The 14,072-nt window shown below is 44.8% G+C and overlaps 4 protein-coding genes across 4 annotated transcripts in view; all 4 read right to left on the bottom strand.

Annotated features, from left to right (window-relative positions):
• Nucleotides 1-639: 639 nt before the first annotated feature.
• On the bottom strand, nt 640-2,199 carry LOC308314564 (serine/threonine-protein kinase OSR1-like; the record flags this gene model as incomplete). Its single annotated transcript, XM_080762194.1, has 1 exon — nt 640-2,199. One exon carries the CDS (start codon nt 2,197-2,199, stop codon nt 640-642), a length of 1,560 nt encoding a protein of 519 aa, XP_080618320.1.
• A 1,415-nt stretch (nt 2,200-3,614) lies between these two features.
• Nucleotides 3,615-4,739, bottom strand: LOC308314563 (serine/threonine-protein kinase OSR1-like; the record flags this gene model as incomplete). Its single annotated transcript, XM_080762193.1, has 1 exon — nt 3,615-4,739. One exon carries the CDS (start codon nt 4,737-4,739, stop codon nt 3,615-3,617), a length of 1,125 nt encoding a protein of 374 aa, XP_080618319.1.
• A 2,176-nt stretch (nt 4,740-6,915) lies between these two features.
• On the bottom strand, nt 6,916-10,610 carry LOC308314778 (uncharacterized protein). The gene is made up of 3 exons (XM_080762457.1): nt 10,115-10,610; nt 8,344-8,495; nt 6,916-7,920 (listed from the first exon to the last, which is right to left on the bottom strand). The coding sequence occupies exons 1-3, from the start codon at nt 10,485-10,487 to the stop codon at nt 7,396-7,398; spliced, it is 1,050 nt and encodes a 349-aa protein (XP_080618583.1). The 5' UTR covers nt 10,488-10,610; the 3' UTR covers nt 6,916-7,395.
• Nucleotides 10,611-13,437: 2,827 nt separating this feature from the next.
• LOC308314562 (uncharacterized protein) overlaps nt 13,438-14,072 on the bottom strand; it is a 41,704-nt gene continuing 41,069 nt past the window's right edge. Inside the window, exon 38 of the mRNA XM_080762192.1 lies at nt 13,438-13,990. Coding sequence (XP_080618318.1) covers nt 13,805-13,990 — 186 coding nt within the window. The 3' untranslated portion in view covers nt 13,438-13,804. The remainder of the gene's footprint in view (nt 13,991-14,072) is intronic.

Here is a 14,072-nt window from a genome sequence, read left to right as displayed (position 1 = left end):
ATTCAACACTTATTTCAACAAAGATATAAAAGAGTCAAGACCAAAGGCTTGATTGGTTATCTAAACGTGAACCACGACCCGCTGCAATGGTGTCCAAGCAGGACTTAAACAGAGTCTTTCCAACGCAAGCGGTTCACAAGGTGACAGAGTACTAAATGGTGGAAGAGAATCAATGAGGAGCTATAGACACCAGGTTATCCGGTTTGTAAAGGCCAGATACACTGAGAATTACTGAGAGGGGCTATAGCCACCAGGGTATCTGGTTTGTAAATGCCAGATACTCTGCGAATCAATGAGAGGAGCTATAGCCACCAGGGTATCTGTTTTGTAAAGGCCAGATACTCTGGCTAGTACATGATAAGCTCCTGCTGAGAGGTTTGAGGATCATCCTGGGATCTCTAAACCGGAAATCCCCTCTCATTTTATATCCATAAATTGGGACTTCGCCTCATAAATTGGCAAACATTGAGGAAAACAAAAAGGAAAAGAAGACAAGTATGGACAAATCCATGTAGCAGAGCCCTGAAGTGCAGGTGTAGCTAATCAGTGCTGCTGTGTAAAGCTGCGCTTAATGGTATGCAGCAGCACCCCCTCTGTGGATATGTCTATAGACCCCTGGGGTCTAAGTATATGGGGTTTTTACGTGTCTTTTGCAATGAAGAGCATAGCAAATCCCACAAGTTTGACATCATCAGCTATTTCAGCCTCATCCAAGTCTGATACCAGTTGGAAGGTCACGGTTTTGTTGCTCTCAGGATCATCAATGATCTTTTGCAAAGTGGCAGCAACAATGGCTACGTCATCACCATCGACCAGACCTTCTGACACCAACTCCTGAGCCACCCCGTCAGCCGAGTCTCTGCCAGCCATGAACTTAAATCTGATGTCATTGAGTTCCTTCTTTAGATTCCGCATCCTCAGCACAAGGCTGATAGGGACATTGGCTTTTGATTCTGCCGGATCCCATGCAGCCTGTGGTATAGCCTCTTCACCTACCTGGTCAGCATTCACAGTGCTCCACTGGGCTGGAGCAGATTGCTGCAGATCTGGGGTGTCACCTGTGGGTGGAAAAATCTCCTCATTCACATTCATATTCATTCCGTAGTCCTTCACCCTGGGTGACCGCAGAGCCGCCACAGCGGCCTTACCCTCATCACTCTCCTCATCCAGCTCATCATCGCTGCACTCCCACTGGCCGTCCTCCGTCTTGTGGAGATGACCACTGGAGCCAGGCACGCGACGCACCGGTCTTGCTCGGTCTGACATCGTCGGTCCCATCTGCAGAAGCTTCTCCTCCAAGTATTCATTGTTCTTGGCATTCTTCGTGAAGAACTTGTGCTTTAACAATTCAGCAGCAGTAGGCCTGTCCTCCGGGACTTTCTGTAAACACAGGGAAATCATCTTCCTGAAAGACTTGCCATATTTCTTGACAATCTTCTTGTCTGTGATACCGGTCTCCAGGCAGGGAGGGTCATTCTGCAGCGTTAGCATCAACACCTTCAAGGGTGGGTATTTGTGGTACGGCGCAGTTCCAGTGGCGAGTTCAATAGCTACAATACCGAAACTCCAGATGTCAACTTTGGAGTCGTAACCCCGCAGCTGCTCCATGACCTCTGGGGCCATCCAGCAAGGAGTACCCACAAATGTTTTCCTTGTGTTTCTAGTCTTGTCTCCGGCGGCTTCTAAGAAGGCACTCACACCAAAGTCTGCAATTTGCACCGTGCCATCGTCGCCAAGAAGAATATTTCCAGCCTTCACATCCCTGTGAATCTGACCATTTTTATGCAGGTATTCCAGCCCTTCCAACACTTCTTTCAGGATGGTGGCAATGCAGGCCTCGTCCATCACACCGTTCTTGTGTTCACCGCGCAAGATGGTATGCTTGATAATGTCCAACACAGAGCCACCAGTGAGTAGCTTCATCACTAACCACAATTCATTCTTCACCACAAAGGAGGTATAATAAGAGACAATGTTTCGATGGTGGCACTGACTCAAAGCTTGGCTCTCCTTCAGAAGTTCGTCCATGCTGGTCTGACACATTTCCAGGTTGATACGCTTGATGGCCACTGGCTCTTTTTTGGGCACACAGTATGCTGCTTGGACCACAGCTGTGGCACCGTTCCCAATCACTTCTTTGAGAACATAATCATCTTTGTTGATTGGCCAGGAGTGGGAGGAGCTGTGGTCCTCTGCCATACTTTTAAGTTCAGGTTGGTTGTTTCAATGACAATGTTATATAGTCAGCTTGGTGCTGTGTGTTACTGAACTCGACCGACGGGCTATATATGGCCTACAATACCACTGTGATGTCATGCATGCCTTGCCCATTGCCTACATACGCCATGCACTACAGTGATGTCATGAATGCCACACCCAAGTGTCCAACTGTGGTACTGCAGGTTTGGACCCAAAATATTAACAAGTAAATTGGGCTCGACTCACGGCGCTTGTGCATGGAGGTAGTTCATGAAGTAGGGCATAAAGAGGGAACTAATGTGCATGCTGAATAGAGTTTTAATATATCTAGAGGGTGGACAACCCCGCCCCCAGCTATTCATTTCAATGGAAGTTGCTCAGTGGCATTTGAAGGACCCGGAAGAACACTCTACACGATTTAGACACCAAACATCTGGTGTACAAAATGTGGAAGTGTTAACTCGCCTTAACACACCTGAATCGATTCATGAACGAGCGCTCTGTGTTAAACCACAGCTGCGCACTCTATCTAGGAAAACAGCCTGCAGTTCCAGCTTTAGCCAGTAGCTTAACGCAGGTTCAATATTTCCCAGCCGCTCTGGGGACTTGCCGTGATGTCATCAATCCCATCGACCCGAAGCAATTAACTTATTTAACCCATTTTGGACTGAGGCCGATTCTAAAAACACCTTCTAAATCCTGACCTAAGTTTTCTGAAAACTTCAAATATTTATATAGCAGCATCAAAAATATGTTTTTTTGAATACTGTACATACTGTAAAGAACGCCAAAAGGGGTCCCCGTTAAAACACCAAAGGGGGTTCCCGCCCAGAATGGGTTATGGAACAATTCCAGCTGGTAGATCTGTCACATGGGAGGAAAGGTGGAGCCAAATCTGCAACTGAATGCATTGAGCCAGGTGGACCACCTTATGAACAAACATTACTTCTGAACGACTGTGACTTTCATAAAATAATCGGTCCAGGAAAATAAGTTTTTCAATGTGCAAACGTTGGAACTACTCCAGAACTACTCTGCCAGGGCTGGGAGATATAATATATAATATAGCTCAGTGACAACACCAGTGATGTCATGTCATGAATTCCACATACACCGCCACGCATAGTGCTTCACAATGTACAAAAGGTAGAAAACTGTCGTTCCATGATGTTATCGCTAGGGACACATGCATCAGTGAGCAGGAACTCACCATGATCTCAACCGCAGTCGAAAAGTGATGATGACAATGTACATTACTTTCACCCATTGTCACACACATTCACAAGGCATTGCAACGCAAAATAAAAATTGTGAGCTTGTAAAGTGTCTTGTACAACGAAGAGCTGACATCATTCACAGCTCCCAATGGGTTGGAGCAGATGGCTGCAGATCTGGGGTGTCATCTGTGGGTGGGATTAAATCTCCACATTCATATTCACTCCGTCGTCCCCCACCCTGGGTGACCGCAGAGCCGCCACAGCAGCCTTCCCCTTATCACTCTCCTCGTCCAGCTCATCGTCACTGAACTCCCACTGGCCGTCCTCCGTTTTGTGGAGATGACCGCTGGACCCAGGCACACGACGCACCGGTTTTGCGCGGTCTGACATCGTCGGTCCCATCTGCAGAAGCTTCTCCTCCAAGTAATCATTGTTCCTGGCGTTCTTCGTGAAGAACTTGTGCTTTAACAATTCAGCAGCAGTAGGCCTGTCCTCCGGGACTTTCTGTAAACACTGGGAAATCATTTTCCTGAAAGACTTGCCATATTTCTTGACCATATTCATATCCGTGATCCCTGTTTCCAGGCATGGAGGGTCGTTCTGTAGCGTTAGCATCAACACCTTCAAGGGTGGGTATTTGTGGTACGGTGCGGTTCCAGTGGCGAGTTCAATGGCTGTAATACCGAAACTCCATATGTCAACTTTGAAGTCGTAACCCCGCAGCTGCTCCATGACCTCTGGGGCCATCCAGCAAGGAGTACCCACAAATGTTTTCCTCGTGTTTCTGGTCTTGTCTCGGGCAGCTTCTAAAAAGGCACTCACACCAAAGTCTGCAATTTGCACCGTGCCATCATCGCCAAGAAGAATATTTCCAGCCTTCACATCCCTGTGAATCTGACCATTTTTATGCAGGTATTCCAGCCCTTCCAACACTTCTTTCAGGATGGTGGCAATGCAGGCCTCATCCATCACGCCGTTCTTGTGTTCATTGCGCAAGATGGTATGCTTGATAATGTCCAACACAGAGCCACCAGTGAGTAGCTTCATCACTAACCACAATTCATTCTTCACCACAAAGGAGGTATAATAAGAGACAATGTTTCGATGGTGGCATTGACTCAAAGCTTGGCTCTCCTTCAGAAGTTCGTCCATGCTGGTCTGACACTTTTCCAGGTTGATACGCTTGATGGCCACCGGCTCCTTTCTGGGCACACAGTATGCTGCTTGGACCACAGCTGTGGCACCGCTCCCAATCACTTCTTTGAGATCATAATCATCTTTGTTTATTGGCCAGGCGTGGGAGGAGCTGTGGTCCTCTGGCATACTTTTAAATTCAAGTTGGTTATTTCATTGATAATGTTATATAGTCAGCTTGGTGCTGTGTGCTACTGAGATCAGCTATATATGGCTTACAATAACACAATGATGTCATGAATGCCCTAGGATGCATAAAGAGGGGCAGCGCACTAATGTGCATGCCCATGGGACCATGACGTCATCAAACCCATCACCCAAACCAAGGAAATTATTTAAAAAGGAACAATTCCAACCTGGTAGACCTACGTATGGGGAAGAAAGCCGAAGGCTCGAATTGAATGTTCAACTGAATGCATCGAAGTCTATGAGAGCTAGGTGGACCAGCTACTTTTCACTTTTCAAGTGATGAGTGAAAAGTGATCATCACTTTTCACTCATCACTTTTCAAGTAATGAGTGAAAAGTGATCATCACTTTTCACTCATCACTTTTCACTCATCACTTGAAAAGTGAAAAGTGATTAGTGATGATCACTTTTCACTGTGAAATGTGAAACAAATCAGTTCACAAAGTGAAACTCCGGCAACACCGGAGAAATCCATGAAGAACTCTCGTTTTTAACAGGAGATTTAAGACGTTTTTAACTCATGTCATCATGCATGTCAACGTCGCAACACAAATAATACAAACTATGAAAAACTATATCACATTATCAAATGAATTAGTGTTGTATAAAGTACTGAACTTTATTCCTACAAAATCACGACTGTACATTCACAGTGAATGAGTTGCTTCCGACCAGAAGCTTTCCGGCAGCCCAAACTGAACGCGGAAGTGTTGGCTGCATAGAGCCCATTGGAAGTACTCCTGGAACTATTGCTCACACACATTTCCCCACAGCTCCCCCTATGACCAAACTTTGTCATTTTATCAACAGAAAATGGATGACCATGGTTCAACTACACAAAGCACCATATATTATATTCTCCATACACTACATTTCAGTGTTAAATATTTGACCATAGTTTCAACCAATATTATATATATAGTTTTTGTGCCTACTGTCAGCTGTCCAGCAGTCCAAATATTATTAAAATAAATATCAGAATGGTAGACCTGAGGCCTACCATTGCGTGGCACATCTATGCACGGAATGGCTATGTTCACAGGCTTCTGTGTGCGGTCTAGAGGGCATCTGAGCATGTTCGGCACTACAAGTCTTACACTAAATGCGTTCGGGAAACCCAGCCATTAACTTTTTGAGGTAAAATTTCCCATTCACAAAAGTCACTTGTCCGGAGCACGAGCACACACAAATACATTTTAAATCAACTAACTATAAGTTGTTTTTGGTGAATACATGTTTGAATATTAGTTGAATATTCTCAGTTTACAAGTTAATAGCCCTAGAATGTCTGTGATCTAGCATACATTTCATGTATTCCAAATACACAGCCATATAGATCGTTTCTATCCGCGCAGTTAGCAGATTGACCTTGTTGGCATTTAAACTTGTATCACTGCGTGTGCACTCACCCAATAATTAATTCCTAAGGCTTGGAGTCGTTTTGGGGACTAGTTCCATTTGAAAGTTCTGGCAGAAAACGTATATTTTGTAAAATATCTCTACTTTTCCACGAGCTGCACACAAACGGCATTCTCTCTGGCGAGGGGCCATGAGTGCACGACTGAACATATCAAAACTTCCTTTAGGAAGCACAACTGTATGGGCCACATAAAAATAGGTGGTGTGATCAATTACCACCTGTCAATTGTGTTCCCCATACGTTTGTGCGTCATATTTTCAGTCCAGGTTTTATCCAGTTGAGATATTTTACTTAAAACACGTTTTCTGCCAGAACTTTCAAATGGATATGAAACTAGAGCACAATATCTGACTCCAAGTCTTAGGAATTAATTACTGGGTGGGTACAAATGCAGTAGTACTGTACAAACGCAGTGCTACAAATTTAAATACCTACATGGTCAGTCTGCTAACCATGCGTGGATAGGACCAATCTATTGCTGTGTATTTGGAATACATGAAATGCATGCAAGATCACAGACATTCTAGGGCTATTACCAATATTGGAAAGGTGATTATTTGGAAAGCCAGGCAATAATGCCAGACAATATTTTTGGCTGCTAGGAGCGTCACAGAAAAAGTGAAACCAAGAGTCACTTGTCCAACGGAAAAGTAAGATTTTAATGCAAAGGAATGGAAAGATGTATTACTTGTCCCGGACAAGCCTTAATGTCAAGCCATGGGTCAATGATATAACATTATTTTGTTATATAATAATATAGCAGCGGGTAGCAACTCCATGTGGGGATCCCCGGGGGGTCCCGGAAGTTCCAGACCCACAGGAATGCGCCAGTGTGCCGGCCCGGTTCCGGTGAGCCGCCCGGAGTCCGAAACGGTAGAGAAATGAGAGATTTACCATGTGGGGGTCCCCGGGGGACCCAGGAATGCGCCCAGGGGGCTGGGCCGATTGAAACGGTTGAGAAATGACAGAGTTACTGAGTGGGGTCCCTAGAGGGTACTGTGTGTGTGTGTGTGTGTGTGTTAGGCTGCTTCACAACAGTGACACAACAGTGACCAACCAAGCGCAATTTGTTCGGACAGACCCAGCCAGCCAGCCAGGGACAGACTCAGGAACCCACACAGCTCCTTAATAGAATGGTTGCACCACTCAAAAATGACATCAACCCTGCAGAATGCATCACATAGCCGAAGTGAGGCGTAGTTTACGGACAGCGTTGTCGTGTGTGGTGGTAATCCCCATCCTGCTTAGACGTGTGAAGACTGCCTTTCTGGCGCCGCCCCTGTGCAGCAGGCGGTTGATGTAGTACGTGAATGCCGAAAGACGGCTTTCCCTCCCTCGAAGGGCGATGGCGGCGGCCGCACACGCGTGGCTGTGCTGCCTCCCAGAGATGGTGCTCATCACCAAGAACATAAACGGCGCCATTTGCTCCAAGTCCTCCCTGAGGTCGTCCATGGAGAAATGCTTCAGGTCTTCCGGAGAGGTCTTCCACAGCATGAAACCATGAGTCGGATTGCAGAGATGCTGGCATTCCTTGTCGATAACCGCTGCCATCACCGGCCTGAGTGCCGCCATCAGACGCTCGTGGTGCGCCACCCGTTTGGCTGCCGTGGTGAAGTTGCCCTGTGCCAAGTTGTTGATCAATCCACTGATGTCGGAGTCACACCTGTACCTGACCTGCTTACTGGGGTACTTGATGTGCACCTGAAAGAATACAATAAAATAAAGAGATCATGTTCAGCAGGATCTGGGACATATTAACCCATTCAGGACGGGAACCCCTTTTGGTGTTTTAAGCATTATGTTATACTTTAGCTATTGAAAACTAGCAGATCTACAAGCTCATAGCGTGGTACAGAGTGCCACGCTACGAACTTGTAGATCTGCTATTTTTGGAAAATCTTGAAAATGTGGCAAATCTCTTTCTCGTTCTCTCTTTCAGAGAGAACGTTTTGAACTAAAATCTTTGCTTTTGGGTTGGGGGTCCCCTGTATTTTCGGCTTATGATGCGAGGGTTCAAGTGGTTAAAGATGTGGTGCCGTATAGTGTGTGTGTGTAATACATAGTTAAGTTCAATAAAGTATAACTGAGCGTTAAGCATTCGTTTTCAGTAACATTCTGTCATACCTCTGTTGCGCTGCTATGATCCGACATCTTTTTCAGTGGAATCAGTATTGGCATGTCGTCATCACGTTCCTTCCTCTTCTCTCCTCCTCTTCTCGCGCCTTCATCACCCGAGTCTTCTTCAAGTTCAAGTTCTATCTCAATGCTTGTTGCACCTTGTTACATAAAAAAAAAACACACCCGTGTGAAATGAGGGCCACTCTTGTCATCGTACATCAATTTATGTGAGCGGACATTTGACATGCTACATAAGGTGGTCCCTTATTGGCCAAGCGCTGCACCAACATGTGATTGGTTTAAATTAGGACGGTTTAAATTAGGACAGGATTAAATTAGGACCGGTTGAAATTATTGAATTAAACGCCATTGCCAATGAAGGGAAAATGTACGTCATGTAGACGAGTAAATCGCTAACCAACCAGATAAATTCAGTCCATCTTACATGGTCATTGTGAAAAGGGGAACTTTTTTGAGGGGAATCAAACATTGTTATAATATGTCATTATTGCATCATAGCCTACATCATGATCATCATATCAATTGCAATACATAAAAATATTTATATTTAGGGAGAGTTGTAAACAAGTCTTAGTTCTTTTTTTGGTTTTATCCTCTTAGCAGATTTTTTTCTTAACTGTACTCATTCTACAAACTATGAATACAATCAACCCCTTCAAGGACCCCCAAATTGACACTAATTAGCCGGCGGACCCCCATTTAGGTTGCTACCTTCAGGAAGGAGATATGGTGTACCAGCATACAACAAGGTCAGACTAAAGAGGTCCTTTGTCTACCAGTCGACCTTGAGGCTCAATCAGGAGATGTAGTAGCCACAGGATAATCTAAGCGGTGGATATTGCTCATGTCTTTATGTATGTAAATTGTCTTGTTCTCTGTGTTTTGTATATGTTCTGAATAGTTACCTGGCTGCTTGTGTCGCAAGACAAATTTCAGTGTGAACTGACAATAAAGTAATATATCATATATCATATAATTTGAAAACATATGCCAGGGATCCTCATAAGAGAAGATTTTTATGTGATTTTCAACCATTTTAATTTCAAGGACCCCCACAGTTTGACATGCATTAGTCTACGGACCCCCATTTAATGGCATTTCTATCTCTGGACCCCCAATTTATATTGTAAAATCAATGTTCATTTAACTTAACAATGTCTGTAACCAAATCAGATTTTACAGAGGCCAGTTTCGAATTGCAGCCATCCGTAGGTGCCCTTTGAGAGCGGTTTTGAAGGAGTCAAGGAATTCACATGTCTTAATGACTGTTGGTAGGGCGTTCCACATTTTGGTGGCATAGTAGCGAAAATAATTTGTTTGTGCCGAATCTGGGTTGTACATGGTTTGTTGCACTCCCTCTGGTGTTGTGGGTGTGGACTTTGTTTACATTAAGGAAGTATTTAGACAGGTACATGGGTATCTAGTGGTGTATCGAAATTATCGAATCTTGTGGACCATACCCATTGCAAGATGCTGTACTCTGTCGTCGACCCTAAGCCATCCCAGCCTGTCAAAGTGGGCAGGGGTGAGGTGGGTTCGGGGGGTGAGGCCAAGTAGGAGCCTGACCAGTTTGTTTTGGGAGGTCTGGACTGGAGCCTTGTTTTAAGGGCCTTTGAGGTGCTGTGGTACTAAGAGGTGGATGCATAGTCAAAGAAACCTAACTATCATTTAGCTGGGGACCCCCTGGAACTGCCTCAATGACCCCTGGGGGTCCCTGGACCCCACGTTAGGAACCACTGGTCTATGCTGTACGTACGTGTGGATAGTGTCGGTAATGGTAGAGCCGAGGCGGCCGATGCTGCTGGATCCGAACCACGGATAGATGCTGCTTCTGACGTAGCCGACGCTGCAGCTAGAGGTCTTTTTTCGTTCTCTACCCATTTTCGGAATACCAGCAATGCACCTTCTAACCTCCTAATTAACTTGTCGCACTTAATGCAGGACCGAAAGGATTTGTCCCGAGACTTTGTCAAAGGCAAGCCTAAATCGCGAAGTCTCTCGAAGATATTCTTCTCCCCTGACGCAAGCCTCTTTAGCTGAAAGATTAATTTAGAGTGAGAAACTCTTCCCTGGGTTTCGCTTCTTAAAAGAACAGTGCAAAAACGACAATAGTCATTAACATCGACCATTTTTGTCTCTCTCTGTTGTTCTTTACGAGGAATACGAGCAGTATCGTCTGGCTATAGCAGGCTAGTGGTGGCCATGGGTGGTCCTGGTCCGGGGAGTGACTTTATGATATAAATTTGAGTGGAATGGAGCATAGATATATGGAATGGAGTGCCAGCCAAAGTTTTGTTTACAATTCACACTGTGCCAGCAGCCAGTGAGTGCCGGCGCATGTGTGTGACGTAGCGGGTTCTTCTTATTATTATTTTGGTTTCCGACAGGCTTTCAAACTAGACTAGTAGTGCAATGCTGCCCTCCACAGTTCGGGAATATAGCTCATTTATAATATCCGTATTTATGCATACAGTCCACCCGTGTTGATTGATTGATTGATTGATTGATTGATTGATTGACAGTTTGCAGAATTACAGTACATTTCAAGTACAACTCAATACAAAAACGGTTAACTGTGAGACACCATAAAGCATTACACTTGTTTACAATAGGGCCCACCATTTTCAATTCATCAAAACATTTGGAGACGTACGAATATACACTTCTATGTAGCCAAAAACAGGAAATGATTTTACGGGGCCCAGTTTCAAATTGCAGCCGTCCGTAGGTGCCCTTTGAGAGGTCCTTGCCCAGAAAGGGGCGCTCTCGGCCGGCCAGGGGACTCAGGGGGAGTCCCCTGGTCCATGCCTGGGGCCTTGGTTCCAGAGGACAAGTTTCCCCTGAAAACAGCAGATCTAGAAGGCGGATCTGGGGGGGCCGCAGTAGCCCCCCGCGGCCACCAGGGGGAGGCCCCTGGTCCATGTCTGGCCCTGGGGCCTTGGTCCCAGGGGACAAGTTTCCCCGAAAACAGCAGATCTATGAGGGTGGATCTGTGGGGGGTGGGGGCGCAGTTGCCCCTTGTGGCCACCAGGCGGTACTCTTCCCCAGGCAGGGGACCCAGGGGGAGGCCCCTGGTCCATGCCCGGAGCCGTCCGAGGACGAAGTTTCCCGGGGCATAGATACGTCCCCGCAGTAATGGTCGGACTAACGGGAGGTCGAACCAATGACATGTTACCCCCAGATGATCAGAGTCGGAGATCTTTGATAAGTCTGACTGGCATCTGACTACGTGAAACTCGATTTTAGCGGTGTAATCACGGTATAAATCACCATTGTTGTTTCAGATTAAAAAACTCGAAATTGCTGAAAATAGCCATTTATTAAAATAGAATCCCACAAAGAACAAGACTACAGATACACCAGTGACAAAAAGCACAAGGTCAAATATGTACACTTCAAGACTACTGTATTTTACAGCATTCATCATACTGCTGATCATAACCACTGGTTCCATTCAGACAGACACAGACAATGCAACATTCATATTCATATCTACAATTATCTGGCAGCAGGATTAGAGCTGCTTGAAGAGTAGGACAGACTGATGAGGCTGCAATAATAACCAAACTATCTACAAACATAACAAAAAGAACAAAAAAATAACCACGTGAACTATAGCATCCTTTTTCTGGGATGAACATTCGGCAAAAATAGATGATCTATTCTGTAATAAAAAACAGTTTTTCAAAACAGTTACTTTTCAGGATTCAAATAAAAAAAGAAAAACGGCAAAAGCACCAGATAGACAAGCTCAAAATGTGTCACTTCACTCCGCATTTCGAGCTTGTAGATCTGCTACTTTTTATGCTTTTGTGTGACATGGATGATGTTTTCAACCATTTCGATAAAGGGCCACTATTTATTGTAGTGTGTACATGGAGAAACATTAGGGGGCCTACAATGGGCCTACAGTACAAGTAGTTAAAACCTTCACATAAGAATACTTTTCTTTTTTATAATTAACATTTTCTGCATTTCAGCAACATTGCTGCATTTCACATTTACATGATATGAATTTTACAAAGAAAATAAAAAATAAAAGAAAATGTCATTAGGTTAAACATAAAAAAACCCAAATATATTTACATTATTATACAAATCATACCAAACATAAAACATCATGAACATAAAAGCATGCAAAGTCCTGTGTACTTACATGTCTATGGGCTCGCGCGAGTACATGAACCACTGTTTTCTTCCCCCCCAATGTCGTAACTCTGTCTTACTCTATGGCTCTGGCTTTAACCAGCTATAGTCATGATAAGAATCTGAACGACAATAGCTTCAGGTGGAACCATTTTGAAAATAGAAACTGTAGCCTACTCATCACAGTTCAAGCTACAGTACATACATTTACTGACAAAACACATAAGGCAAAATGTAGCTTCAAGTTTACAAAGAAACTGTAAACGTATAGTAATGAACAACAACAACAACAACAAAAGCATGTGACCTTGTGAAACCTTTAGACATTCAAAGGCGAAATTGTTTATTATATGGGGTAGCTATGTAGCTATGCCACGAAAGGAGTGTATACTCTTCACCAGGCGCCAGGCGACACTGAATTCAATTTGAGCTGTACATTTAAAGTACAGTAACTGCACTGAAAACAAGTTTTACATTTATGAAGGGGGTGACAGGTTTGCTCCTAGGTGAACATTATGTATTGAAAACAAATATATTGGCTTGGGGTGAAAGCATGCGCACGCACGCACGCACACGCACGCACACGCACACGCACACACACACACACACACACACACACACACACACACACACACACACACACACACACACACACACACACACACACACACACACACACACACACCGTGATCCAGTATGCATCAATGTCTGAATTTGGACTCTCTCTCTGAAATGGACGGCCATAGCTGAAGGGTTAGAGAGCCTGCAAAGCCTCCAAAGGTTTGATTCCAGGTTTCAGTAATGTGTCAAGGTGTCCCTGAGCAAGACACTTTACCCCTAACTGCCCCCCCCCCCCCCCCTTTCTGAGGCACAGCCCCCGTAGTGCCCACTGTTCCAGTTACTTATGGGTTAAATAAATACAGATAATGCATTTCACTGTATATACAAATATATAGTGACAAATACCACAAAGAGAGTGCAGATTATATTATGAATATAAACACAAGCACAATGTTTACTTTTCTTTGCAGATTAAACTTGTAGATTATGTAGATTACACCTAAAAGTACAGCAGAGCGTAAAATAGAGAGACAGGATGGGTAGGGAGCGTGAAAACATTAGAATATAATCATGGTTTGATAATCATGTCTCTCTCTCTATGTCTGTCTCTCAGCACAGAGGTTCTCAAAGTGTGACCCGGGGACCTCTAGGAGTCTTTGAGGGAGTTCCAGGGCAGTCCGCAGCAATGCTACTCAAAGTCCGCTGCCAATCACATTTCAGTGGACAACTGCTCTCGTGTTCACAACTTCTTTTTCTCTTTCCTCTTCCCTCCCTCTTTCTCCTCTTCCTCCTTGACGGGGGGCGTGTCCTCGTCGGAGACGCTGCCGTGGCAACCGGACGCAGAGCGAATCAAGGGAGGGCTGCGCGAAGCGGCTGAGGTGTGCGAGTCAGGTGCCGGGCTGGTGACTGGCGACGAGATGGAGGGCTGCAGGGATTGATTATTCAATCACACAATCAATAAATATTGATTGAACACTACAAGATATATAAAAAGCTAAAAATCACAC

This window comes from Protomyctophum bolini (genome assembly GCF_963924005.1).
Source record: "Protomyctophum bolini genome assembly, chromosome: 4".
Lineage (NCBI taxonomy): Eukaryota > Metazoa > Chordata > Actinopteri > Myctophiformes > Myctophidae > Protomyctophum > Protomyctophum bolini.
Note: the sequence above shows the minus strand (reverse complement) of the source record. Positions and strands in the feature narration are given on the sequence as shown.